We start from the raw sequence: 26,416 nt of genomic DNA on the forward strand, positions 1-26,416 counted from the left end.
TCTGGTTTTGTTGTTTATGTAGTTCTGCATTGTTTTCTGGACCACCTGCCTCTACTGAGTCGGATAATAAATTTAAGCTAATGAGACTGTAATGCCTGACAAGGGATCAACAATTTTTTCTGATCGATATGCATCAGAGAGTAACACTATTACTATGTATAGTAATGTATGGAAACACTAATATACTAGACTGGAGTTGGACTCACAAGCTGACTGTGCAGTTACATCCTGAAGGTCAGTGTGTGTGTGTGTGGCATAGAGAAAGCAGGCTGATGCAGTACCACTCCATACATATGATGTGTCAACAGTAAATTTTCAACTACGGTTACATTGTTATTGACGGCAGTGGTCTAGTGGAGTAAATAACAGACAGAGACGTGAAGTGCTGCAATGTTGGGAACCTCCCAGCCTGGGCAATGCAGGTTTGGGTATAATGGGTCTAGAAACAGAAACACAAGCACATTTAACACAGACTATAGGGTTTAAAAAAATCTGTCTGAACAGTTGGTTTGTTTATATCTGTGAGCAGATGGTGAGAAAATCTATTCGGTGGGCGCATTGTTTTTTTTTGGGGGGGGGGGGGGGGGGTGTTGAGTCTGAAGCCAGACTCAACAAAAACAACATAACACACAATTCAGAAAGATGGTTTAGGTCTTGCATCCTCGTCATTGTCTACCGTACCTCCTTGCCGACATTTCTAAACAGGTGAAGCTATAAAACACTGCATTCAGTTAGTCTGTTGTTCTGTTTCTCATAACTATAAATGAGGAGCCCTGGGTGTAAGCTCGTCCTCATCACCTGCTGCTGAATCTGTTAATTGAGTATGTCCGGACCAAGCTCCTTTAGCCTCTTTTTTCTTGTTGTGGTGTTTTTGTAAAGAAATTTGATCGGATTAGCCGGAGTTCCCCTGAAGCCGGTCAGCTCACAGCAGAAGCACCTCAGTGACGTCAGACTTACTTGAGGCGTCGAACAATCACATTAGAAAAAAAAACTAAAAGTTTCTACAGGTAAAGTAGTTTACCTGTAAATACAAGTGGGAGTGTCTGGGGCACAGAGAGCGATTGATTATTCAGTTGATTATTTTAAGATCAGTTAATAGTTTTGCTTGCAAAAATGTGAAAATTATGTGGATTATCGCCATGGTATGGAGGCCCTTATTTGTGCTCGACCAATTACAAGTCAGTCTAAACCTTTTTTTTTTTGCTACAAATAATAAATTAAAATCCATGCTTACTTGAGCATGGGCTTTACTTTTGGGAGCTGTCATGTCGACCATCTTTGTATACAGGTTATGATTTTAATAAATGTGTGTGGTTTGGTAGCATTTAGCAACTTGCGTCGACAAGTAACACCATTGGGATCTTATCTGGTTTGTGTCCTTAGCTCCACCTCCTTGCCAATAGTTGTATTTCCTCGCTCCCATGACTTGTGTTACCTGTCTCTGTGACTTTGGACTGTTGTCGCTTCTCTCTACTCTTTTCTCATTATGGGACTCCGGATGGAGAATTCAATGCAAGGGGAGCTTTAGAGGGAGAATTTAGTCTCGCACAAGATCCCCCATGACGCTTCATCATTTCCACTATTCTTCTTCTCTTTCAGTAATCTCAGTGACACAGAATGCATCCATCTGTCTCCATTCCATTCCCGCTAACTCAATAACTCTCATTTCAGCCCCATTGGATTGCTATTGATCCTCTTTGTCACAGGGCATGCAGTCTGGAGAAAATGGTTATGTGGATGTGTGAGGGCTAATACCTCACCAAATTAGCTTATTATTAGTTTCTCTGAAAGACAAATGCCACTGAGCTTTAGCTATTACAGACGCTATAAAACTGGTGCAGTGAACGATCACTGTTTAAAGGTAGTTTCTGTTGCTTTCCAACCACTCATATATCCTGCATTAACATTAACTGAAAGTCATTTAGCAAGTCCCCACAGACATCTTTCTTTCTTTCAGCTGACACACAAGGTTTTTCCACAAAGCGCAAGGTAACTGAAGCCTCTAAAGCTGTCAATATTTTGCAATAACATAATATAGATTTTTATGCAAAGCATAAGTGGATGCCAGCCTTGTTCCAGCTGCCTGATAGATTTACATTATATGCAGTAGAACCCACTCAAAGTGATAACAGCTAAATCGTTGCTCATTGAAACCCGTGTTTTAAACTGGGCGACTGCAGCGCTACTGAAATGAATGACAGTATTAGTGCTGCTGTAAGTCTAAAAATACTTGCCCATAATGCTTGCCTCATCTCTTTTGGTATAATGTACATGGCTGCACATGTGGCATTTATCATGGTCGATATTTACACCAGTTCTTTTCTGGAGTTGTATTGGTCCTGGATGATCAGAGTGAGGCCAGTTTCTATGCATTATAATGTGCTGCCTGAAGACTGTGGCCTGAAGTTAATATTGGAGCTAGGTTCTCATCATAAGCGTTCTCATTTTTCACACTGTGTTCACTTATTTTTTCTTTCAAACACCGAATTTGTTTCTCATTGTTGTTGGACCTACTTCACATTCCTTCACCTCCTGTACCTATGGTTTCCTCTTTCCTGCACAATCCACTTCCTAATATTTTAACTTTAAGAATATGTTAAATATTCAAATAGATTTTTATTTCAGCAGTCAGTTGTTCCCACTGGATCCACTTGCATCTCATTAGTTAAAGCACTGATGGGATAACATGAATACAGACCTTGGAGAAGGTTGAGAGACAAGGAACTTTAACAAGCCTGACCATTCGGTCTGGCCGACAGTTCAAATCAATCAAATTTTATTTGAATGGCCCTTATTCACAAATCATAATTTGTCTTATATGGCTTAACAAGGTGTGTCCTCCTATGTCCTTAAGATAGATAGATAGATAGATAGATAGATAGATTACTTTATTCATCCCGAAGGGAAATTAAGTCGTCATATCAGCCGGTACATTTGAATACAATAAAATACAATACAATAGAATAAAATAAAAAATATTGAGGTAGAAAGAATAAAAACAGAACCACAAGATAAATAGGTAAATAAGGTGCAGTGGCAAGATGATTGTAATAGTACTGATGATATGCTGGTAATGTTATTGGTAGACAGTATATCAAAATAGTACAGTATATATGGTATATAATATAACATAATATGAATTTATATATGATAGTAATTATACCAATATAATAGCAGTATATAGTAATATTGGCAGCAACAGTATATATAATAATAATAGTAAATATAGTATATATAATAATAATGATAACATGTACACATGTATAAATATGTGTATATAGACTTATATATACAAATAATATACAAAGAGTATGATATAATATGATATGATATATAGTAGAGGTATAAATATAAGTATTTGACTATACAATAGATAATATAATATACTATGAGTGTAAGAATATGTAGTGTGCAAAAGACAATATTATTGTATAAAATGATATATAGTATCAATATGGTTTATATTAACACATATCACATATGATGTGAAGTAAGTGTTCCAGTATATGGAGCTGAGTGTTGTACAGGGTACACAGTGCAAGGAGACAGGTATATTTAGTGCAGTTCTGTGATGCTGGCTCTGACAGAGGTAGATGAGTTGAACAGTACAGTCTCATTGCGGTTCCCTCAACAAGAGTAAGGTAGAACTACCAAAAAATAACATCGGTTACAACATTGATTTTATGAAAACGTTTTTAACATAATGGTGATGTGTGTTAATGTTTAAAGTGTTTATACGTAGGAGAATGTCTGTTAGAGATGAAGGGATGTAGAATATGTGTGTGGGCATATTGTATGTCAATCAGTCTTGCTCAAATCATAGTCCATGATCAGATGCCAGCACGATCACGATCCACCACCACTATCCAGAACCAGTTACTCTGATTTGCGACCCACCGTCATGTTTAATGGTACAGGATCACAATCTACCATCCACCATCACGATCCACGATGGGGCCGCAGCGGCGATCCTGGATCTGCAAACGATAAAGCAAAAGGACTCTGGGGAAGAAATCGTGTCAGTAACATGTTGATGAGACATTATGGTGATAAAAAGGGAAGAGATATAAGGGAAGCTCCATGTGTCATGTTTCCCCCGTCAATCAGGGAGTTGTTTTAATGTCTGGGATTTGCATTTGAAAAAATAAATAAAAATAAGTGAGTAAAAAGGAATTTCTCTTGATGAACAGCTGAAACTGTACAGTGCAGGTCAGCTCTGAGCACAGCACAGTGACAAGTGCAAATCTAAAGTTATATAAATAGTTTTTTTATAAATGATTTACTGTTGTAGACTTTCTACACTCGACGGAAACATAACTATTTCATGGACGACATGCAAGCTCCTTAAGCACCATTCACTTGATTTACTGTCTGTGTCTGCTTTCAATTCTTGAAAGCAACCTTTTCATTCAGTCTAATGGATTTGTGACCAAAGCTAGAGGCGTTCACTGTGGAAAGGATTGTTTGGATGTATTAATTTGAAGATAAGTTAAATTATCTTTTTTTCAACCCCCTTCTTAAAACGTAAATGAAAACGCAAGCTCTGTCACAGTCACAGTTCATGCAGTCGATGGCTCAATTCACAAAGAAGTAAATATCAGTAATGATGTCGCTAATGAAGTTCTGTATTCACTCATTTTGGGTTCCTCTCTACAAGGGAGGTTTCACTTTACAAAAAGTTATGAATATGGAGGAGTGTAAATAGAGGAATAGTAATAAATATGATTTTTTTGATAAATGTTTATGGGGTAATAAAAAAAGAAATATCAAATATATAATTTACAGATGAAATATTACTCCATCGATAATTGTTCAAATTACAATGCCAACATTAAACCAAAATTAAAAAATACCTTAATGGATTTAAAATCAAATTGAAATAAAAATATATTAGAAAATTCAGAAAAAAGAGAAATGAATAACAATTTCAGATGTGCATTTCCATTTCCTGTTGCATTTCCTTTTCAAATTCTGAATTACACTGCAGTATTTATTTCCATTAATAGTTAAATTAATTATGGTTGAAATGGGTTGTATTTGTTCTTTCAAGTGGATTTATTAAGTGCAACGTGATAAACGAATCAGTGCCATCTCCCATTCCCTTTAAAAAACAGTGTGAGGTTGCACCCTGGTGGATTGACATTAAAAGGGCAGATTTGCCAGGAAGTAAGTTATACCACTACACAGCAGGAGGGAACCTCAAGCAGCTCCACTACTGGGCTGTAAAAGAGCTAGCTGCAGCTCGCTAATAATTAGCTCGACAGGAGTCCATCATGCTGATTTGTACAGCGGTGCTGATTTTTACCAGGCTCAGCTCAGGTGTGCTACACAAAGCAGCCGATTATCCAAGTGTCTTTGTAGTTTTTACCTAATCACACCAACATGGACGTTATTTCATTTGGAAATGCCAGACATTGCAGGAGAGATGGGGTACACCCTGCTGGCAGGTCATTTTATTTTGAGTATATCCAAAGCTGGCCATGCGCAACAAGCTGTAAATCATAGTAAAGTAAAATAAACCGAGTGGTTAGTCTGTGAGTTGGTTAGGTTTAGATACAAAGTGAGTTGGATTGCGTTGTGCAGCTCGATGTGGACCATGCATACCACAGGGTCGACCAAGATAACAAATCTAGTTAAAGGTTCTCCTGCGCTGGAGTCACTGCCTACTCCATGTTAGTTAATGGAAAAACTGGAGTTAGTGGAGTCGAATTATTTCAAATTGTGGTGACTGTTGTATTTTGTCCCAACCTTCGGAACAGCAATGTGAATTCTATTTGAATGTGTCCTGTGGCACCGATTTGGAGGGTCCCAGTTTGTTGATCTCTGGCCACTATGAGAGCTTGTTGTCAAAAGCTCATAATAGCCCATTTCAGACTGATAATTCTAATTTCCCCATCCAGCGCCCATGTGGTTGTTTGTTCAGCAAGTGCACTATGGGCCAAATGTGCTTTGATGTTAAAGTAAGTTGTGGTAAGATGTATCGTGAGGCAGTGGAGATGATTGCATTGTTGATGAACAAAAAAACTGAAGTGTTGCAGTACTATGCCCCACATAGGCAAGAGCAGAATGAGCTTAAACGCTGCTTGTTACACACACATGACCTACAAGCACAATAATCCATGCTCACGATATCAATCCATAAGCAACTGACTTTTAAAGGGAATGGGAATTGGCTTAAGGGAATTTGGGCATTTCTTAAACATGCTTTCTCCACATGCTTACATTGTTAAAATAGAGACCAGTGGGTTGTTCCATGTCAATTTGGGAGGGGATGTGTTTGTGGGTGGGACCAGAGATGAAGAGAGATGATGAGAGTGCATCAGAGCAGCCCGTCAAGGCTAAAAACAGAACATGACAGAGCGAGCCCCCTGGGACGCTGTGTCACTCATCTGTGATGGCATACAGCTGAAGTGACGCCTCCCTCCATGGCGAGTTGTTACCAGACACTGACTCCAAGTCAGTTCTGCGCCTTCCTCTCTGTCCAGGGTGTAGGATGTAACGAGCCTATGGATCCTGTCCTGTGCTGATACTGGGGGAAAAAAATCCACGATGGCAGCAGAAACGAGTGACTGGAAAGTAATTATGAGTCAAGGTGAAGGCTTGATGTGATTAAAAAAAACTGTTGACGGAGTCAGACAGGGTTGATTTGACTACATGGTCAGTTTTGATGCTGTGGTTTGTAGCTGTATGCTATTGTGTTATGTAAGTTGTACCGAGTATATTGTCCACCTCATGCATGTCTGGCCTCTACAACTGTGTCAGTAGTTATGAATGTGACACAGCCACATGCTCAGAAGCACTTAAGAGCAGACTGGATTCTGAAAGATGCATGTTTGTGTCTGCCTGCACGGCCATAAATGCGCACATACACACACACGCACACACACACACACACACACACACACACACACACACACACACACACACACACACACACACACAAAGAAGTGATTAATTATTTATTTAAGAATGAGGTCATGGTGTTTTCTGAGGAGCTCTAGTCTTCAGTGTTTCCAGACTATGAGTTAAGGTTTTTCAAACTGAGGCAGGATCAGTGATTAAATGGTGGGTTGATGACTTATCTGACTCCACCAGATAATTGTCAGGTTTGAAAAATCTTTTAGTACAGCTTCTTTTTTGAAGGCGGTATATGGTTTATTACCTGTCTGGGCTCTTAGGTTTGTAGTTGTGACCTTTCTGCCACATTGTACTCACTAAGTGAATGAGACCTGGAGACATCCATCCATCCATTTTCTTCTGCTTATCCAAAGTTTCTGGTTTCAGTGGCTGCATGTTGTTCCAGATGTCCTCTCCCCAGTTCCACTTTCCATCTCTTCTTTGAGGAAACTGAGACGTTCTAAGGACAGATGGGATATACAATCCCCCCTGATTTCTGGGACTACCCCTGGATCTTTTCCCAGTTCGACGTACCTGAAAGGATTCTCAACTGCATCCTTTCGATGCACCACTTTCACCATCTTATTGTTACAACAATGCCAAATTATGGAAACACAAAAATGCAGGTTCATCAAACTAATATGGAAGAGAAAACAAAAGTGAACAGTAAAATGATTAACCAACAGAACAAAGTAACATTGTAAAAACAGATCAGACAATTGAAACAACTCCTTAAAACAGTTTAAACAAATGCTAAAGACTTATCGCACGACTGTTTCATAAGACTAAATGAGTATGAGCATAAAGCAAAGCAGCAACAAAGCTGATAGATGTAACACCATAGAAAACAATTATGGAAGAATAATTTTAGATGCACAAAAGGGGTCATCTAGTCTTAACAGGCCTGTTTGGAATGGGACATTTCCTGGGTCTGTATTGTTGGTTGCACTTTGTTAAACAGTAGAAGTGACTTGCAGAAATGGAGCCTCAGCTAGAGTGGTTGCGGACTTGGTGAGAACGTGCTAGAATCAGTCCGCAGAGCCCTGAACTGGAGAATCAGTTGTAGTAACCTAACACCAAAGAAAAGCACTGTCTCTGTACAGAAAGAGGCATGGAGATGCTCTTCCCTGGTCTATACTAATGCCAGCTTATGTGTAAGGTATGAATTCCTTTCTCTTTGTCTTTCCTCCTCTCTCTGCTGCTCTCTGTGTGTTTTTTCTCTCGGTCTAAGATTAAAGAGGAGACTGTGCTCCCACGACTGCAGGGTTTGCATCGATCCATGTGTCTTAGAGCTGTTCCCACAGATAACAGCTAATGTGTGGAGAGTGAGAGAGAGATAGGGCGGTGAGACAGATCCTTTCCTACAAAGGAAAGCAATAAATTGTATATTTTCTTCAGGGCTCACTGAGAGATTGTATAATAAAAGCATGTGTTAATTGAGGTGGCACTATATGCACTATCCTTATTTTCATCTCTGCATTTCGAAAATCCGAAACCGAGTAGGTGTTGTCGTATCTCACGGCTTGAGAGCCGATAACACCAGCAAAGTTGTGAATATCTGTGCATGGTTGGTTCTGAAAGATAAAAGCAAACGTCAGTGACTATTTGAGACAAGAGCGTTCTGGCAGAGACCAGTTACATATCTCCATACACAGATTGGGACACATAGACGTATAATGTCACATGTCCAGTCAGGTACAGTTTCCAAAGTGCTTGCTCATTGTGGGAACTGTTGGGTTTCCCTCTTCATGTTTTCTGACCTCAATTTGGGGAGCAGTCATGTCATTCATCTTTATATACAGTCTATAAAACAAACTGTGAAAGTCACAGAGGACGCCAATTATCTTTTAAATACAGCCTGCGCTCTTCACATCAAACAACAGTAGGCTTCAAGTTGTCGCTGTTGACTGAACTCAAGGGGAACGCATTGCATTTTTACACCAGCGACGTCAGTTGTTTCTGTGTTATCTCCGCTTCTGGTGGTAGCCATAATGTCTTGAATGTGAGCGCACAGAAGGTCGCAAAGGTCAGGGGACGCGTGCTGTCTGCCTGTCAGACTCGCTACATGAAGGGCCATGAATAAATGTGTGTGTGTGTAAGTTTGTGGGTTTACGTGTCTGTGTGTGTGTAAGTGTGTGTGTGTGTGTCCAGCCGACCTCTACGTGAGTAAGTATGTGAGTAAACACAGACTGGCTGCCAGTATTTTGAATCAAGGACAGTTTACTGTCAATTACAGTGCACACACTCTCACAAACACACACACACACAAACACACCCATACGCACACACAAACACACACACACACACACACACGCACACACACATGCGAACACAGACACACACACACATACAGATGCCTCGATCTAGTTTATAGTAAAGTCAGCTACCTGGCAGTGATATTTTGCACATGATGCCTATCACAACAGAATGCAGGCAAACATATTTCCATCAACTCTGTCAAATTAAAAGTTGGTATTCTTGCTGAAACAAATCTGGAATCTGGAATTTGATGGTTTAATATCTCAGACTGGCTGCAGCCACATAAAAAATCTCTCTGTGAAAGAAATCATGGAAGTGTAAGTGACTCATCAAATCATGTAAACTCTTGGTCCTATAACATCAAGGTCATGTAGCCTACAGTTAGCACAGTCACAGTGGCACATAGTAAAGTAGACACTCTACGTTAAATATGTAATATGTGAGGGTATAAAATATGTAAGTGCTTTGAATCGTCATCAAGACTATAAAGTGATATAGAAATGCAGACAATTTACCATGTACATATGGTGACCTCTTTGTTATGACAGCTCACTCCAAACTTGACTTCACCGCTGCACCTTTAACCCACTCTGGCATCATCCCACAGCATCACTAAGCCTAGGGACAGTTTCATGGGAAAATCTTCAGTCTGCCTGCATTAGTATGCTGGCAGAGCAGCCGACTGAAGACACAGGGGATGGAGATAGACTGAGAGGAATGAGTGAGGGTGGAGTGAAAGAGGGAGGGGAAATAGAGCGAGACAAAGGTTTGGGACATGATGAAAATGTCTTTTTGTGGCTCTTTTAGAATAAGAATTCCTATCCTGTGAGCCCAGTGTCTCCCGTCACAGGGAACTACTTGGACGCTGTTCTGCCTCTCTGGCTCTGTTTGTCTGTCCCTGTCTTCTCTCTCTCCGTCAGCGTTTTTTGCTGGTCCTTGTCTCTTTCAGTCTGAGACAGGATGAAGTCAGAGTTGGCAGTGAAGCACAATGTCAACTAACTAGGAAACTGGTCTCAGAGCGGCAGTAGAGGCAAACAGCAGATCAACATATCTCTACTGGCCAGTTCAAACTTTTAAACTTTTAAATAAATATGCAGTTATCCAATGGTGTCACAGATTTAAAGACTTCACCCAGCGAGATAGGATGTCAGGCCTGAGGCAGAGAACAAGACCAAATTGAGCATCTCATGCTGCATACTTCAGTCAGACATGTAATTTATATTTATAGTATGTCCATTTTGGGAGAGGGATCCCTCACATACGTATATCTATGTTTTTCCTTAAAGGTGTTGCACCCTCTGAAACCCAATCAGACTAATTGTGATTTGTGGATACAATTTGATTGATTGATTGATGACAAATTATTGGATAAGCTGTGAAATGTATCTCTAATCTTATTGTTTCCAAAAGTGAATGTGTTAAAGCACAATATGACATAATATATCTTCTTCCTTTTTGAATCATATAAGCTTTACGTTGTGTCTATAGTCCTATTGGATGCAGAGATAACAGGAAAAATATGTTTCGGACTCACTTATCGTACGACATCATATGTTTGGGCATCATTTTCTGACCAATATAAACGTTAGCTTGTCTCTCTATTGCAGAGTCAAGTTAGAAAATGGAGATACCTTCATAAGTAATAATCCCTCATCTCACCAGAGAAGCTAGGGGTGACCTTATTTCAAGTGGTTCATTTGGGTGACACAACTCAGTTTCATTTGTTAAATTATCTAAAAAAGCAAAAAATTAAAAACCTCTTGCAATATCTTTGACTATGACCTCTGGTCCCAGAGCTAAAGATGTACATTGAGATTGATTACAGAACGTTACACTTTTCACCTGAGGATCGAATTTGCTTCGAGAGACTGATTCGCCTCACAGATTAGCGAAAAATTAACCACTGTAATTTATAGAAACTCTTTAAATGAGAGTGAGAGGGAGCAGAGGTGGTGAAGCGAGCCAGAGAACAAATGAAGAAATGGAGCGTTAGCGAAAACAAAGCAGCAGTGCATATGAGACAAAATGTTCCTTTTCTGATTGTTTCTCTGCAGTAACTTTCTAAAGTGCAAATACACACGGTCATACCTTCGCACTATCCTGCAGGATGGTTTTTCAGACTTTGTGTTGATGTAGCCAGAGGTCCTGCTCCCTCCTGTCCTCTCTGCTGTTCATAAACGTGGGAGAAGTTTGCCCACAAGGCTTTCCGCCAGTCTGCAGGAAATTAAGCCTTCACCTCTCATGGCCCAGTGTCAGGGCCTATAACAGTCGCCAAGGAGCTAATATCTTACATTTAGATTATTTTTCCAGAACAAAATTGTGTAAATAGCTGTTTGATGACAGGATTTATTCTATGTAGCATCTTGTCTATCTCTCTAGCCACGTTCCTGTGGTGCATCCTCTCTATCTGATGTACAGCAGTTGAATGGGTGTGTCAGTTGTAGGTCATTCTGTTATTGTTGTCTGTAATGGGCTGACATGGATGAGGTGTGCACCAATATAATGTCAAATCAAATCACCCTATTTCCTGCTGTGGTTTAAATGCTCCCAGCTTGATGTTTATGGTTGCCATCAAATGAAATCTTTTTTTATGTCCATCATAGCTGAGATCACAAATGGAGACTTTCGGCTGACAAGTTGAGCCGATTGAAAACAACATGAAAGCTTGAAAGGCAGAAAATGACTGCCATTTAAAAAGAGGACTTCCTTTTCTATTTGTAGCTCATCCATATAAGTTATTGGACACAACAAATCATCTCTGAGTATACCTAATGTATATATACACATTAATGTGCTCTGGGTAGCTGTTCCAGGTTTGCTGGGGAAGGCCTCTGGCTAATGTATGTATATATATACAATGTACCCAATGCAACCGTTTTTGGGGTTTGGTCTCCAGTACTTCCTAATATCTGTCTCTTAACTGCTGATTGTTCCACTATGTTGTCACCAGTCAGTCTCTCAATATTGTCTGTCTCTTTACATGGTTCTGATGCAGATATAGCAGAGCTTCCTGAGTGAAACCTGCTCCCTGCTGCTGCTGATGAGAATCCTGACAGTGAACCAAAACAGTAAAATTGCATAGAAGTTTTGTTCTCTAAAGCTGCTTTCAGACATGCACTGACGTCCAGCCTTCTAATCCATGCACATCCTCTGGAGGTCATGTCTGAAAACCACTTTGGTTGTTATAGTCGACAGAGGATAAAAGACAAAGGGGATTTGACCATTACGGTGAAAACCCAAATAAAACTAAACTTTTAGTTTTAGGTATGTACTGTAAATGCAGCAACATTTAACAAAAGTAAACAATTATTTTGAACAGAATCTGAGTTGAATACTTCTCTATACATTTATTCCAGCAAAACCTGAAACCCTGAAGATGAGGTAAACACACATCACCACTGTAACCAGCATATTCACTTCAGTCCACCTCCTGACTTCAATATCTGTAAAATGTCTCCGTGATTTTTGCCACGAGAGTATCCAGCTATATATGGACAAAATACATAGAGTAATTTTTGCAGAATCAGGGTTTATTACCCAGTTGGTTTACAAAATTTGCTGTGGGGTATTTATTCAAGTAAATATACAAATAGAAATCAGTAGGAAATATAAAAGTATGATAACCACTAGAAAATGGATGTGCAATATGTTGCAATCACTAGAAAGTGATTATGCAATATAAACGATAGATATTTAATATTTGAAGTACAGTATGATCCGTATGTTCATGGAAAGTGTGACAGTGACAGGTGGGGACATTGGTGCAGTGCAGTGCAGTGATGGGGTCCAGGGCCTTGTTGATAAGGCCAACAGCAGTCGGGATTGGGTTGAGTTGGCAGTGAAGGTTCATTAATCCCGTAAGTAAGCTCACCTCAGAGTGCGCAGCGATTCATGCATCGATGAACAGAAGGACAGAGAACAGCCCTGGTTCTCCGACCTCTGGACAGTGAAAAAGATGACAACTCTCCACTAAGACCCAGGGGAAATCAACACATAGAGGGAACAAAGCAGGATGATATAGTTTGAAAGTAGCAAAGACTGTAGGAAAAGCTAAACATAAGAAAGGGAAACAATAGATCACAAGCAGCAACCAAAAGTCCTAAAAACTAAAGTAATGGAAACCAAGTCAGATTCATGATTAAGCTCAAAGGAGTGAAGAGGAAGCTAAGAGCAGACCAGTGGGCTCACATGGAAGAAGATGCAGCCAGAAGAGCAGAGCAACTTTGTTCCAGCGTTTAAGCCACGTAATGTCGCAGGAGTTAAATACTGTACATGTCCGATTTATTTAAACAGACATGAAAAATGTCTGTTTGTACAGATTTGTTTCCCACCAAATATCAAATATATTTATCTTAAAATCAGCAAACTAATCTGAATAATAAATGAATGGATGTCAAGATGCTCATTTCACTCATTTATCCGGCCCACTTTCTTTGCCTCATTATCTTTGAGTGGAATATTTTGTTAGCTGATTTCTGTTCAGCACTTACTGACTCTCAGAGCTTTCATATCTTATGATGGCCACATAATGGAATTTGTAAGATAAAAGGATTTCATCAGTGTGACAAAAATAATTCATAGTATATCACTAAGCGTATAATTATGTTTTGACCTGACAGAAAAAAAACATGTTTTCAGTGGCAGGCACTTTATTTATTTGTCAAATAAAACATTTTCTTTTCAACATTGAACTTTAGCATTTTTTTCTTTTGCCCTTTAGAGAAAGTTTCTTATCATGGCTTTATGAATGAATCACCTGATCATGTTGGAGAACTCACTCGTTCCTCTCCTGCCTCCTTCCAGGCCTTTGGCCATGCCTACTCCACCCAGCGTAAGGTGGCCGAGGATGGGGAGAACAACGAGGAGACGCTGCTGCAGGAGTCTGCCACCAAGGAGGCCTACTACGTGGGCCGCATCCTGGAGCTGCAGTCCGAGCTGAAGCGCAGCCGGACCGCTGCCTCCAACGCTCAGGCTGACAACGAGCATCTGAGCACCCTGCTGCAGGAGCTCAGGGAGGTACTGTACAGCAGCAAATACATAATATCATCAAAGTGTGTTCTTTCATGGAAACAAAAGGAAGTGGCTCAAAGGTATTTAGCTGACTGCATGGTTTCCTATGGAAGAACACTATCTTTCTATGGAAACTCCACCACTTTGGTGTTTAATTCAGTAGTTTTCTTGCGTTGGCCATGTGCAGCTTCAGCTCTCGTCTTGTCTCCGCAGAGTAATGAAATGTTGGAGCTGCAGCGCAGCCGCATGAGGGAGGAGATCAGGGAGTACAAGCTCCGAGATGCGCGGCTGCTCCAGGACTACACTGAGCTGGAGGAGGAGAACATCTCTCTGCAGAAGCTGGTGTCAACCCTCAAACAGAACCAGGTACAGATGATTCAGACACATGGACAGAAGACAATAGTCCAGTGGTTCAGTGGTGGAACATGAGTTCTTGCTTTTTTAAGTCCCTTACATTATATGCAGATACACTGACAATGTAAATCATAATGACTCAGTGCTACTCCTGTGACACAATCATGCAGTTCTGTCTGAGGGACGACACTTCATTCAAACATCAACACCTCAATCTGACGCAGCTCTTCCACACACATTAAATCATTGATTAGTCAATTGAAAGAAAATGAAGTATGCAGACCTCTTCATACACAGTTAATAATGTTGTAGATCTTTGCTGCCTACACTCAAAACCTGGGATGAAAACATGATTTGAAAAATAACTATTTTAAACCACTGTATTTTGATAGATATTAATAATTTTGACTGTAGTTGAATGGAGACCTTCTGTCTATTTTGATTGGCGAAAAAATGAGGTTGAAAGATTAACAGAACAATCAAGAAAATAATTGGCTGACTAGTCAATAATGAAAACAGACATTTGTTGCAGCACTACACTGATCTTTGCATGTATGGAAGCGAGATGCAGTTGTTTCATTTTACACTCAATATTAGTTTTTTTCCAATTTCTCAAATTACAGGTGGAGTATGAAGGCCTGAAGCACGAGATTAAGGTCTTGGAGGAGGAGACTGAACTCCTCAACAGCCAGCTGCAGGACGCGCTGCGTTTGAAGGACATCTCTGATACGCAGCTGGAGGAGTCTCTGGAGTCCCTGAAGAGTGAGCGAGAGCAGAAGAACCACCTGCGCAGGGAGCTGGTGCACCACCTCAGCATGTGTGACGTGGCCTTCACCGGCAGTGCCCACCTGACGTTCATCTCGGCCCCGCCGAGTGGCACCGCAACCCCGACAACTCTGCTGTCCCCAAACGCAGAGGAGCCAACAAGGTGGATATTGCCCACACGCATGTGGAAACTAACAAAAACTAATTACTATAATCCTCTACTTGGTGTGAGGGAAACAAAGTTCACTTTAATGACACGCTCTAATCTGCTGTGACAGATGTAATGGCCACCTTCAGGGCGGGACCGCAGCAGGGACCGCGGCAGCGCTGGGGGCCAGGCCTAACGGAGAGTGCAGAGGGCCGGGTCGCAAAGCTGAGGGAGTGACGACGTCGGACCTCTACAGTGAGATGAACCTGACAGAGATCCAGAAGCTCAAGCAGCACATAATGGCCGTGAGTCTGTTTTCTGATCAGTCCTGCAGAATGGAAGTTCGGATTACAGTGTGAAAGAAAAACAACACACCAATACCGACGGTGGTGACACTGATATTTCCGGAGTTTTTAATTTATTTTTAGCTTCTGCTGGGTTCATTTACAAGCAGCTGTCTTCTCCTAAAGAAAAAAAGAAGCTTTTGAATAATGTATTATAAAACCATGCTGACACACAGTATCCCCACTGCGTAAAGCACCCTGCCTCTCATCCTCCCCCCTCCTCTCTTCCTGTCTCTCAGTCCTTCCTGTTTTCCTTCCCAACACCTTTCTCTCACACCATCAGAAAATCTCAGGGTTTTTCCCAGAACATTTAACAGTTAGTTTGTGAATTAGTCAATCAAATCATGTTTACGTCAACACAGAGCTGTGTATGATTTTAATGTGAACATCCATGTGTGTGTGTGTATGTTTTTGTGTGTCTGTGTGTGTGTGTGCTGTCTGCGGCCTCTCCATGGGGCTGGGCTGCAGAAGAGCTTATTTATATCTCTGCTGTGACACACTACACTATCGACCACTCTCTGGTGGATGTGTTTTCACTGCAGCTTCTCCTGATGTCCTGGCTACTTATGTTTGTGTTAGTGAATCACCTTTTTTGTGCAATAGTACTGTTTCTTCACACCCAGGAGGACATGGACTGCTTACTCTTTAACATGCAATGTAAACCTGAGAGCATCAGACTGGTTCCAGTGGTTGGGCGAGATCTGATGAGTCATGCAGGAGGTTAGGATAGTTCTAGTTAATCCATGAACTGAGCACAACCTATTTGGTGTAGACCCGGTCCCAGCAGTAGATCGTCCCTATCTATTTACTTTTATCTGAAACTTGGAATATTGCCTTTCAAAACAAGAGATTACTCTATGTTTAAAGATGATGATTTGTCCACCTTATTTGGCTGTTAATTGAGGGTTGCCAATTTAACATGAAGTCTAAATTTGATTTGTTGTATGATATGTTTATTTGAAGAAGATATGAAACATATGAGATCATACAAAATACAAGTATCTGTCCCATAATGTTTCCCCCCTAAGGTTGAACGTGAGAAGGTAGCACTGATGGCGAGTCTGGAGGAATCCCAGACCCAGCTCCAACACACCCAGGGGGCCCTGACGGAGCAGTATGAAAAGACCCTCCGTCTTAGCCAGAAGGTCACCGCCCTCCGCCGTCTGCATCGCAGGGCCAAGCTCAACCAGGAAGCCCAGAGCAGTGTGACCTCTCAGCTGAACCCTGAGAACCTCAGCAGAGATGATGAAGAGGCTGAAGGAGAAGGGGACATAGAGGACTATAAGAGTGAGACACTGAACAAAAGTCAGTTATTTTCCTACCAAACGCCGGGTCTGGAGATCCTGCAGTGCAAGTATCGTGTTGCTGTGACTGAGGTGGTGGAACTAAAGGCGGAGCTGAAGGTCTTCAGAGAGAGACTGGCACAGTGTGGGGAGGGAGGAGGGGAGAGGCCGAATCGAAGCAGCCAGCACCAGAAGCTGGAGCGGCAGGTCGCTTCGTTGGAGAAGAGCTGCCGGGAGGGACGCGAGAAGGTAACCCTGACAGACTGAGACAGTCTGTGTCTGAATGAGATATCGATACCAGAGATGAATGATTTCTTCTTCTGTCCTCATTTCTCAGATTTCTAGTCTGGAGTCGGAGTTGCAGGCAGCTCAGTCAGGAGCCAGTGAGAGCCGGGGGGCACTGAACGCAGCCCAGGATGAGCTGGTGACGCTGAGTGAGGAGCTTGCACAGCTCTACCATCACGTCTGTCTGTGCAACAACGAGACGCCCAACCGTGTCATGCTGGACTACTACAGGTCTGTCTGCTGGGTTAGATCACAGTGACTGAGGACATATTAGTTCACAGATGAAATCTAAATTTAGTCCAAACTATATACAACAATTCCTGGTCACAACTGAGAATATTCACTTACACAATTTCGTTGGGTTATGTCATTTTAGATTTTCTGACTGTATAATGACTGTACTCACATTCTTATTTGGGAATGAAAATGAATGCAGTTGTCTGACCTTGCTTAAAATTGCCTGAGGAAACCCCCACACCACTTCTATTGAGTCAGCTTGAAGGCTTTTGCAAAAATTGATAAAAAGCCACTAGAACCTCCTGGAGGTGGACAGCTTTGTCCACCTCTTGAGTCCACCAACAGTACTCGCAACTTTCTTTCTACATCAATAAACACCCATAAGCACAAATTCCATGGTATTCATAGTCCACCCTTACGTCAAATTGAATTTTTGAGTTTATGTCTGTCTGGTAACTGCCACCCAATCCATTATGAGATATTCCTCCAAAGCCAAGGCTACTAGCAACAGAATATCCTCACTTTGTCTAAAGCTGATTTATAGAAATCTTACATGGTGACCCACGTGGCCTCTGTTCGTGTGTGCATTTGATTGATTCATCCTGTAGGTGCTTTATGATTTTGATAATGGAGTTACTGAGAAATTTGTAGGAAGACCTCATCGTCGACCTCTCAAAATATCTTTGCCGGCTTCCACTAGCAGGGTAAAAGCACTTGAGAGCATTTCACCACAGCGGAAACCTGGTTAGTCTTACAACAGGAAGAGACAGTCTCAAAAGTGCTTATCTTCGGCAGACACCATGAACACATTAGTTGATCTTATTCATTCTGTTTGTTCTTATAGACAAGGCAGAGGACTGAGGGGCGTCGCTGCCAGTCTCAAAGCCATGTCCTTGGACAACAGCAAGGTTCTTCTCACACCACGCCTCGCAAGGCGGCTGGCCGCTGTTGCATCTGCAACCTCGAATCCCGGGGAGTCGAGGAGTCCCTCGGAGTCTCCATCCAAAGAGCTCCTGTGTAGAGAGGGTGGAGGGGAGGAGAAGGAAGGTCTCCAAGTCCCATCTGAGCAGAACCCGCGAGCCTGCACACCTCCTACCCGCTCACCCAGTATCAGTGCCTCTTCATCGTCATCGTCATCATCATCGCCTGCGCTGGAGCCGGCCAGTGAGCTGCGCAAGGAGCCAATGAACATCTACAACCTCAACGCCATCATCAGAGACCAGGTAGAACACAGTGCTGGCGTTGGTGTTGCTGGAACTCCCTTTGTCCTTCCTTTACTCTCTTCTCTATAACTTTTGTGTCCACTATTTTGCTTGAGTTTCAGAATCACCTTCAGCTACTTCAAATGCGACATTCCTTCTTTTTGATTTTTCTTTCCCCTTCCCTCCGGATTCCTTATCCTACCTGTTTCTCCTAACTTTCCCCCGTCTTACCTCTCCCTCGACACCCCTAGAAAACTAACAACCCTTTTTCAGTCCTTCCTACTCTCCTTTTCATCCATCACTGCCGACTTCTATTTGCCCACAGATTAAACCCCTCCCTTTGGCCAAATTCATCCCCAAACGTAGCCACGTTATATCCTCTTAACTCTTCTCCTGTTAACCTCGTTTCCCATCCTCACCTCCTCTTCTCCCCCAGGTGAAGCACCTCCAGCAGGCCGTTGACCAGTCTCTGCAGCTGTCCAGACAGAGAGCTGCAGCCAGGGAACTGGCCCCTCTGATGGACAAGGACAAGGAGAGCTGCATGGAGGAGATCCTGAAGCTCAAGTCTTTGCTGAGCACCAAGAGAGAGCAGATAGCCACCCTCAGACTGGTGTTGAAGGCTAACAAGCAGGTGAGGGAACAGTCGCTAGAGGTCTTAGAAGTGGAGAGCTGAATTATGTGCCTGCAGTTTGCTGGTAGCTCTGTCCAGGTGTCTATCACGTCAATTGATCATCCATCCCTCTATCCCTCCACCCATCCATCCATCCATCCAACCATTCACACCATTATTTATTACTAGTTTCATATTACAAGCTATAGACAAATAATGTCGCAAATTTGAACTGAAGCTGTTGGTGATTCAATGTTTTTTGTTTGATTGGTTGTGAGTAATGTCAGTGAATTCCAGTCTTTACTTGGAGCTGACTTTGACGCATTGTTGTACATTTATTACCAAACCAGATATTTGCACAGACATTTTAATGGGTAACGGCTTTACACAAAAAAAACTGCCAGCTGGCTTTGGATTTCAAACAGTTTATGCTCCAAGTTTTTATTGGTCTACACTTTCCTAAGACATATAACCCAATAAGGTTGATTGAAGGACTCACTGGGCTGTGCCAAACCTATCCCCCATTGCAATTACTTTATATTTCCTGTTTTATATGTTTTCTACCCTTGAGCATGTGTGGATTCAAAGTCGAGACCAGAGCTAAATTTATCCACTGAGAAAATGTCAACCACAACACTTTCAATGATGTGGATATAACCTACATTCTTGTAAATGAGTCCTGTCATCCATATATTACTGTAGTTTCAGTTGAAGAGTAGGTGTCAGTGTTGCCAAATCACGTGCAACAAATAAGCAAACGCAGCTTAAAAAACAAGCCAAGTATTGAAATATTTATTGTACATATACGTGTTAAAATACGATGAACTATATCATGTTTATGTTTTTATTATCCGACCAGATCTTCACTTTCATCCCTGAAAACTGGTCATATCCATTCTTGAAGTTATTTTTCCTTCTTCCAATTTTTGTTGTATTGTTTTCCATACTTTGACCAGTTTGTTGGCGCCATTGTTCGTTAAAATCAGGGTGACGCTGTCGCTGGGCGGTTCAAATCCCACTCTTCCCCATCTGCATGCCGTAGTGTCCTTGGCAAGATACTGAACCTCTAAATGGCCCCTCATAAATGTTGAGTGTAATAATTGTAAGTCGCTTTGGACAAAAGCGTCAGCCACATGACATGTCATAATAATAAATAAGTAATAACAAAAAACTGATTTGAAAATTGCCCCAGGAGCCCCTTTGCTTTTTTTCAAAATTAAGATCTGCAAGTACACATTTAAATTAATTCAAGAAATGGTTTTTCAACAGTGCATTCAAATATTTAAAGTAATTTCTGGAAAAAAATGAAAGAAAAACACATTATAAAACAATTTTTGAAATGTGTGATGTGTGTTCTTCCAGACAGCAGAAGGGGCTCTTGCCAACCTTAAAGGTAAGTATGAGGCCGAGAAGTCCATGGTGACCTCCACCATGATGAAGTTGAGGAACGAGTTGAAGGCGCTGAAGGAGGATGCTGCTACTTTCTCCTCTCTGCGAGCCCTGTTCGCAACCAGGTCAGAGACCAGCTATAAGAAAAAAAGTTTACTCCCAATGCTACTCCCATTCTTAGATTCAAGACTGATGACTACATTCACTACACTCCCAATGTGAACAGTGTTGGTTGCAGCCACAGAGCAGTTTCTATTAGGCATGTTTTCAAGTAGGGTCCTCTATTCTATTTGCTGTATTTTGGGGTTTCCACAGACAAAAACAGGTCTAAGACTAAAGATTGGATGTCTTATATAAGTGGTATTATTTGGCCAGAAATGTAACCCAAAAACTATAGTTACCCTGAATCTATAAGATCTGTCTGTTATGCATGTTTTTGACCTTCTCTGCCCCCACGTGTTAAAAAGGACAATCAATTTTGCCTCAATAATGTTGTAATATCAAAGCATCTGTGATAAGTTGGTTACATTGTCTCCCGAACTAACAGTCCACAAACTTTCTTAACCCCTTTTGCCTGAATTAATTTCAAATTATATGAAAAAATATTATTTGTGTTTTTGACTGTCATACAGATGCAAAATTAAGTGGAGATTGTTAATTTCAATATAGCATTTACAGTCGATATACAATTATTGTATGACGCAAATTAGCGGCATAACCTTAATTTAACACATTTTCCAGTCTCTGGTATATAGATTGATATTTCTTTTGATTGAAATTGAATAACAACATATGTTTCTGTACAATCATTGCTGTTCCATCATCACAGTATTTAAAATACAGCTTAATACCTCAAAATAACTTTGCTGCACAGTCCCAAGGGGTTAGTATGCATTTTCCACTCCGACCACTAGATGGCGGCAGAGCGCTTCCAATATCTTCCTTAGTATGTGTAGTATTTGCACCATCAGGCACAATCGTCGCTTCGGCGGCATTAAGACCGGAATGGGGTTTGAGGCAAATTCGCGACATTCATCGTTAAGGGGTTAATGAGGTTGACAGTATAGAGATAAGCTTATTGACTCGCATTAGATAAAGATGTTCTCAGGTCTGTTTCTTGGCTGGACACAGTGATTCCCGTGATTCAATCTCTCTTTCAATTTGTCCCCTCTTCGACCTCCTGATTACTCTCATCAGGTGTGACGAGTATGTGATCCAACTGGATGAGATGCAGAGACAGTTGGCTGCCGCCGAGGATGAGAAGAAGACTCTGAACTCCCTCCTCCGAATGGCCATCCAGCAGAAACTGGCCCTCACCCAGCGCCTGGAGGATTTAGCTTTCGATCAAGAGCAGACCCACCGCACCCGTGGGGGAAGGCTGACCCGTGGGAGGACCAGCACCCCCAAAGTAAGTCCCCCATCCTCGACTTCGGCCTCCAACCTAGCCCAAGGCTTTACTTCATCCTTTGGCCCTGGCAGCCTCCTCGCTTCCGGCCTTAATAGTTCTTCGTCAATTGTTCCTGATGATTCCACTTTGTCTTTTTGTCAGTCCATGATCAGTGCAGCTCTGGCTTCACCTCTTACCTCCCCTACCTCACACATACCTCCTCGCAGTCCATCATCAGCAATGATCAGCTCACTGGCTGGTCTTGTAGCATCAGAGACCCCCCCATTCCTTGAGGCCCCCTCTTCTACCTCGACACGGACCCCACCCTCAACCCCTCTAAGGCTGGCTTCCTCCCAGTGGACCCTGGGGGTGCGAACTGTTGTGGTCGACTCCCAAAGTTTCAATGTCAACATCTCCCCTACTCTGCCCCGTGGCTTAGGCTCTACAGTCTCGAGGCACTACACCTCAGACACATACACCTCTCCCCCGTCTACCACCACCACCAGGCCCACCCCGTTAGGATCTGCCCCCTCATCTCCATATCGTTCCCCTCTTGTTGGTCTCAGGCGCTCCACATGGAGCCCCACTCCCCGAACTCGACCCCTCACTAGCCTGACTCGCTCTTCTGCCCAATACTCTCATTCTTCGCCCTCCCCTTACTCCCCTTCTTCCTCCCACAGCTACTCCCCTTCCTATTACAGCTCCTCCTCTGCTTTCATGCCCTCTAGCCCCTATCTCACCTCTAGCACCTCCACCTCCCACAGCCACTCTAGCCACTACACACCCCTGTACCCCAGATACAACAGTTCTTACCGGCCCCGGCATTGACCCCCTACTCTGAATCCTTTATACTATATGCCTTTTTCAGCCTTTATTGACACCGAAAACTCCCATCATTCCTCTCTTTTCTTCACCTGAGAGGTTGGGGGCTCACAGAGAGGAGGACAGAGTGGTTTCCTGTTTGCCAGTCCCTGTTTTCCTGTGCCTAAGCCTTGGCCAATGGGTTCTGAATGTTCTGTGACTTTGCTCAGGGATTTGACATAAGGAGCACAAGCGCCTTCCTTTTATTCTGAGACTGCTGATTGGTCCACAGGAGGGCGTCAAAAGAGACTTTTTAATTGGAGTTTTTAGTGTTCAGGTTCTTCAGGTTGAGACAACACATGCATGGTGAGACACAGAGACATTCAGACATTGAATGGACATTTGGAGGACACTTTCATAGCTTCCAATGAGGGCCATGACACCACACTGTCCTTGAAATTCAGTGTATACTGTTTTGTACTTGGATGCATAAACGTTTAGTATGACTCCAATTAGGTAGGTTGCACAAAGTGTTTATACTTGTTCTGACAGGTCACACTCACAGGTGGGGAGAGAAGTGAATGGTACAAATGGAGATAACAACAAACACTTACTGAAAGTCTTGACATTATGGCATTCATAGTATTATATTATGTGGCAGTTGAAGATGTGTGGAATCTAAAAAGGATAGCCTACAGCTTTTATACCCCTCACATAATCGCTGCGATCAAGTTAACGCTGTTGTCGGGTTATTGTTTTTTAAAGTTAGAGAGGAATCAGTTTTTCCCAAAGTCCAGTATTGGAAGGGTATGGCGGCCAGGTGTGAATCATTGTTCGGCCTCCCAACATTGTGCACCGACTCCTTCAAGGTTTCAATTTAATAATCCCACACAGACTCACACACACCCCTGTATGATGAAAGAGCTGCGGGAAAGGAGTGATGAGCCAGTCACTGGTATTCACCGGGTACTCTGCCAAAGTGAGCACTACTTTCCAACAGGAATCCGTCAGTGCATCTCAATGACTGTTCTTCATTTCCTGGTCTTTCAATGGTTGTCACATCATCAGCTTCAATTCTAGCAGTTTTTGTCCATCTATAGCACCACCCAGTGGTTTGTTCTTATATAGCCATGTACTCAGCTATGCATGCTCACGTTTGGATGCTCTTATACCGCAGACTTCCTCCCCCTTCCATAAGAAAAAAGTACCTGATGGAGGTGCAGGCTGTATAAAGAGGAAGGATGTTGGAGAGCACTCAAACATGGCATATGACCAGTGTAGGATCAGCTGAATCCCATTGTCTAGTCATTGTACAAGGGAAGATATATTACTTGGAGTTAGCTCTGGGGTGTGTCGCAGTAGTCTACGCCTCAAGAACATTAACTAACTATCAAATTACTAAAAAAAAAGTTGTTTCACATACAGCTGGGTTGCACAGTTAGAGGGAGGCCATTTTTTCATTGGTCAAAATTGAAAGTATGAAATATCAGTAAGTTTAAAAATTACACCTTGCATATTTAATTTCCAAAACTTATAAAACAAGTAGATTCTTAGCTTAACAGATCTTTCATACAAATTGTAACTGAGGCGATCAAAGACTATTCTGACACACCATCGTGTCTGACTTCTGTTAAACCATTACACTAACAATGTAGCACCCTCTCGTGCCTCTGAGGCCATCTGCAGAGGTTTGTCAAGCAACATGGTACTGCACCAAACTCAGGAAATGTGAAACACTTCATCCGACCCCGAATGAATAACAAATCAAACCAGAGCGTCTACAAGCATCATGTCATCATGTTTGCAGGGGTTGCAGACCTCCCAGGTTAGACTGCACCTAAGATTAGAGCAAGGTTTATAAGAAATATGCTTGTTTTACATCTTACCCAGCGTCACATGAGAAGACTGATATCAGTTTCATCTGGGTGTTCAGTTTACAGATAACTCTCGGATCTGGAATTTTTTTTAAATTGAGTTATATTTCTATAGCAGTTTGGTAATTCCCTTAAATTTGGTTTGTACAGCGCCAAATCACAACAGACATTATCTTAAGGCACTTTACATAGCAAGGTAGAGACTCTACAACATTATAGAGAAACCATCAGTGTCCACACAAGCAAGCACCTTGGAAACTGAACAAATTAAGTGGAGGAAAACTCCCTGCAGAACCAGAGTCGTTGTGGGCTACCATTTGCCTTGACTGGTTGGGGAGGTCAGGCAAGAGAGGAAAGGTCGTGGAAAAGAGGGGAGGAGGAGAGAGAGAGAGACAAGGAAAACTGACCATCCGTCTTATTAAGCTGTCAGACTGATATACTTTTATAATCTAAATGATAATAGGGATATTTAATAATAATAATAATAATAATAATAATAAAATTAACAGTTTGACCCTAAATGAAAGCAGTCCCTCTATAAAAACCTCTAACACGTTAGTACGTCTGTACCAGACTCACAGCTGATATTGTTCTTCTCATTTGATCTGAGTTGACAGCAAAGTTGCAACCACTGCAGCATACATGATACCGTATTCCCTGTGTCTGTGTGTGCCTTACAGTATATACGTATATACTGTACCTTCACAGTGTAGCCCAGCTTAATATCAGATACCTGCTCTGGCTGTTTGTCTTTAACCTGGACACAAAACCTTTTTATGTGCTTTCATTTCACCTCCACCTCAGTTTAGAAATACATATGTCTTTTCTGTCTTTGTTTTGAGCGTGTGAGGTGGATAATGACTCTGCTTTGTCAGACAGTCTAATCTTATAACTGTCAGAAGATATTGTTGGTGAGGGCGCTGCTGTCCAAATACTTCCCCATATGTCCCCTTCTATTTTTCTCCAATGTATACTTTACTTTTTCCACCTATACAACATACCACCACTGGTCTTCTTTGTTTCCTTACCTGTTAATTCTGTCGATCTCTTTTGTCTTTTGATAATTTTGCACCATTAGGCCTATGACACATGTTTTTTTAATATGCAACATGGGACAACACTTATTTCACAGGCACCTTTATTTTGGAGATTAATGATTGCCTGCTTTGGAAAGTCTATACCATGATGGGCTTAATTGTTTTTCTACCTAAACCCACTGAGGCTCTGTGTCTGCATTCTGATTTCAAGGTGCAATTGTTAGGAGCGGTCATTTGCACATTTGCTGTATGCTACTGTTTGAACAATGATTTCGTTATCGTACCTTTTGAAAGTATGAGCATAAAAATGTTTCAGATGCACTCAGTGTCAGAGTAAATCCTTCCCTCTACTGATTTCCCTACACAGTCAGCAGGAAAGATGCATCCTCTGCAGCCTGACAGTCGTGTATCAATTGAATTAGATGCTGTACTTCCTCAAATAAAATGCAGGAGTCAATTCTTATCCCAAAAACTAAAAGCCAGAGGAGAGATAAACTCCTGATATCTGTCAATTATTGTTCAGACCAGTTATAT

At 41.8% G+C, this 26,416-nt stretch overlaps 1 protein-coding gene across 1 annotated transcript in view; it reads left to right on the forward strand.

Moving 5' to 3' along the window:
• Positions 1–26,192, forward strand: part of LOC133949144 (protein bicaudal D homolog 1-like) — a 29,465-nt gene extending 3,273 nt beyond the window's left edge. The window contains exons 2-11 of the mRNA XM_062383340.1: positions 13,960–14,172; positions 14,380–14,532; positions 15,144–15,448; positions 15,564–15,738; positions 16,806–17,309; positions 17,398–17,576; positions 18,427–18,805; positions 19,221–19,415; positions 20,757–20,908; positions 21,981–26,192. Coding sequence (XP_062239324.1) covers positions 13,960–14,172; positions 14,380–14,532; positions 15,144–15,448; positions 15,564–15,738; positions 16,806–17,309; positions 17,398–17,576; positions 18,427–18,805; positions 19,221–19,415; positions 20,757–20,908; positions 21,981–22,998 — 3,273 coding nt within the window. The 3' untranslated portion in view covers positions 22,999–26,192. The remainder of the gene's footprint in view (positions 1–13,959; positions 14,173–14,379; positions 14,533–15,143; positions 15,449–15,563; positions 15,739–16,805; positions 17,310–17,397; positions 17,577–18,426; positions 18,806–19,220; positions 19,416–20,756; positions 20,909–21,980) is intronic.
• Positions 26,193–26,416: the final 224 nt, after the last annotated feature.

The sequence above is a fragment of the Platichthys flesus genome, chromosome 23 (assembly GCF_949316205.1).
Source record: "Platichthys flesus chromosome 23, fPlaFle2.1, whole genome shotgun sequence".
In the NCBI taxonomy this organism is placed as follows: domain Eukaryota; kingdom Metazoa; phylum Chordata; class Actinopteri; order Pleuronectiformes; family Pleuronectidae; genus Platichthys; species Platichthys flesus.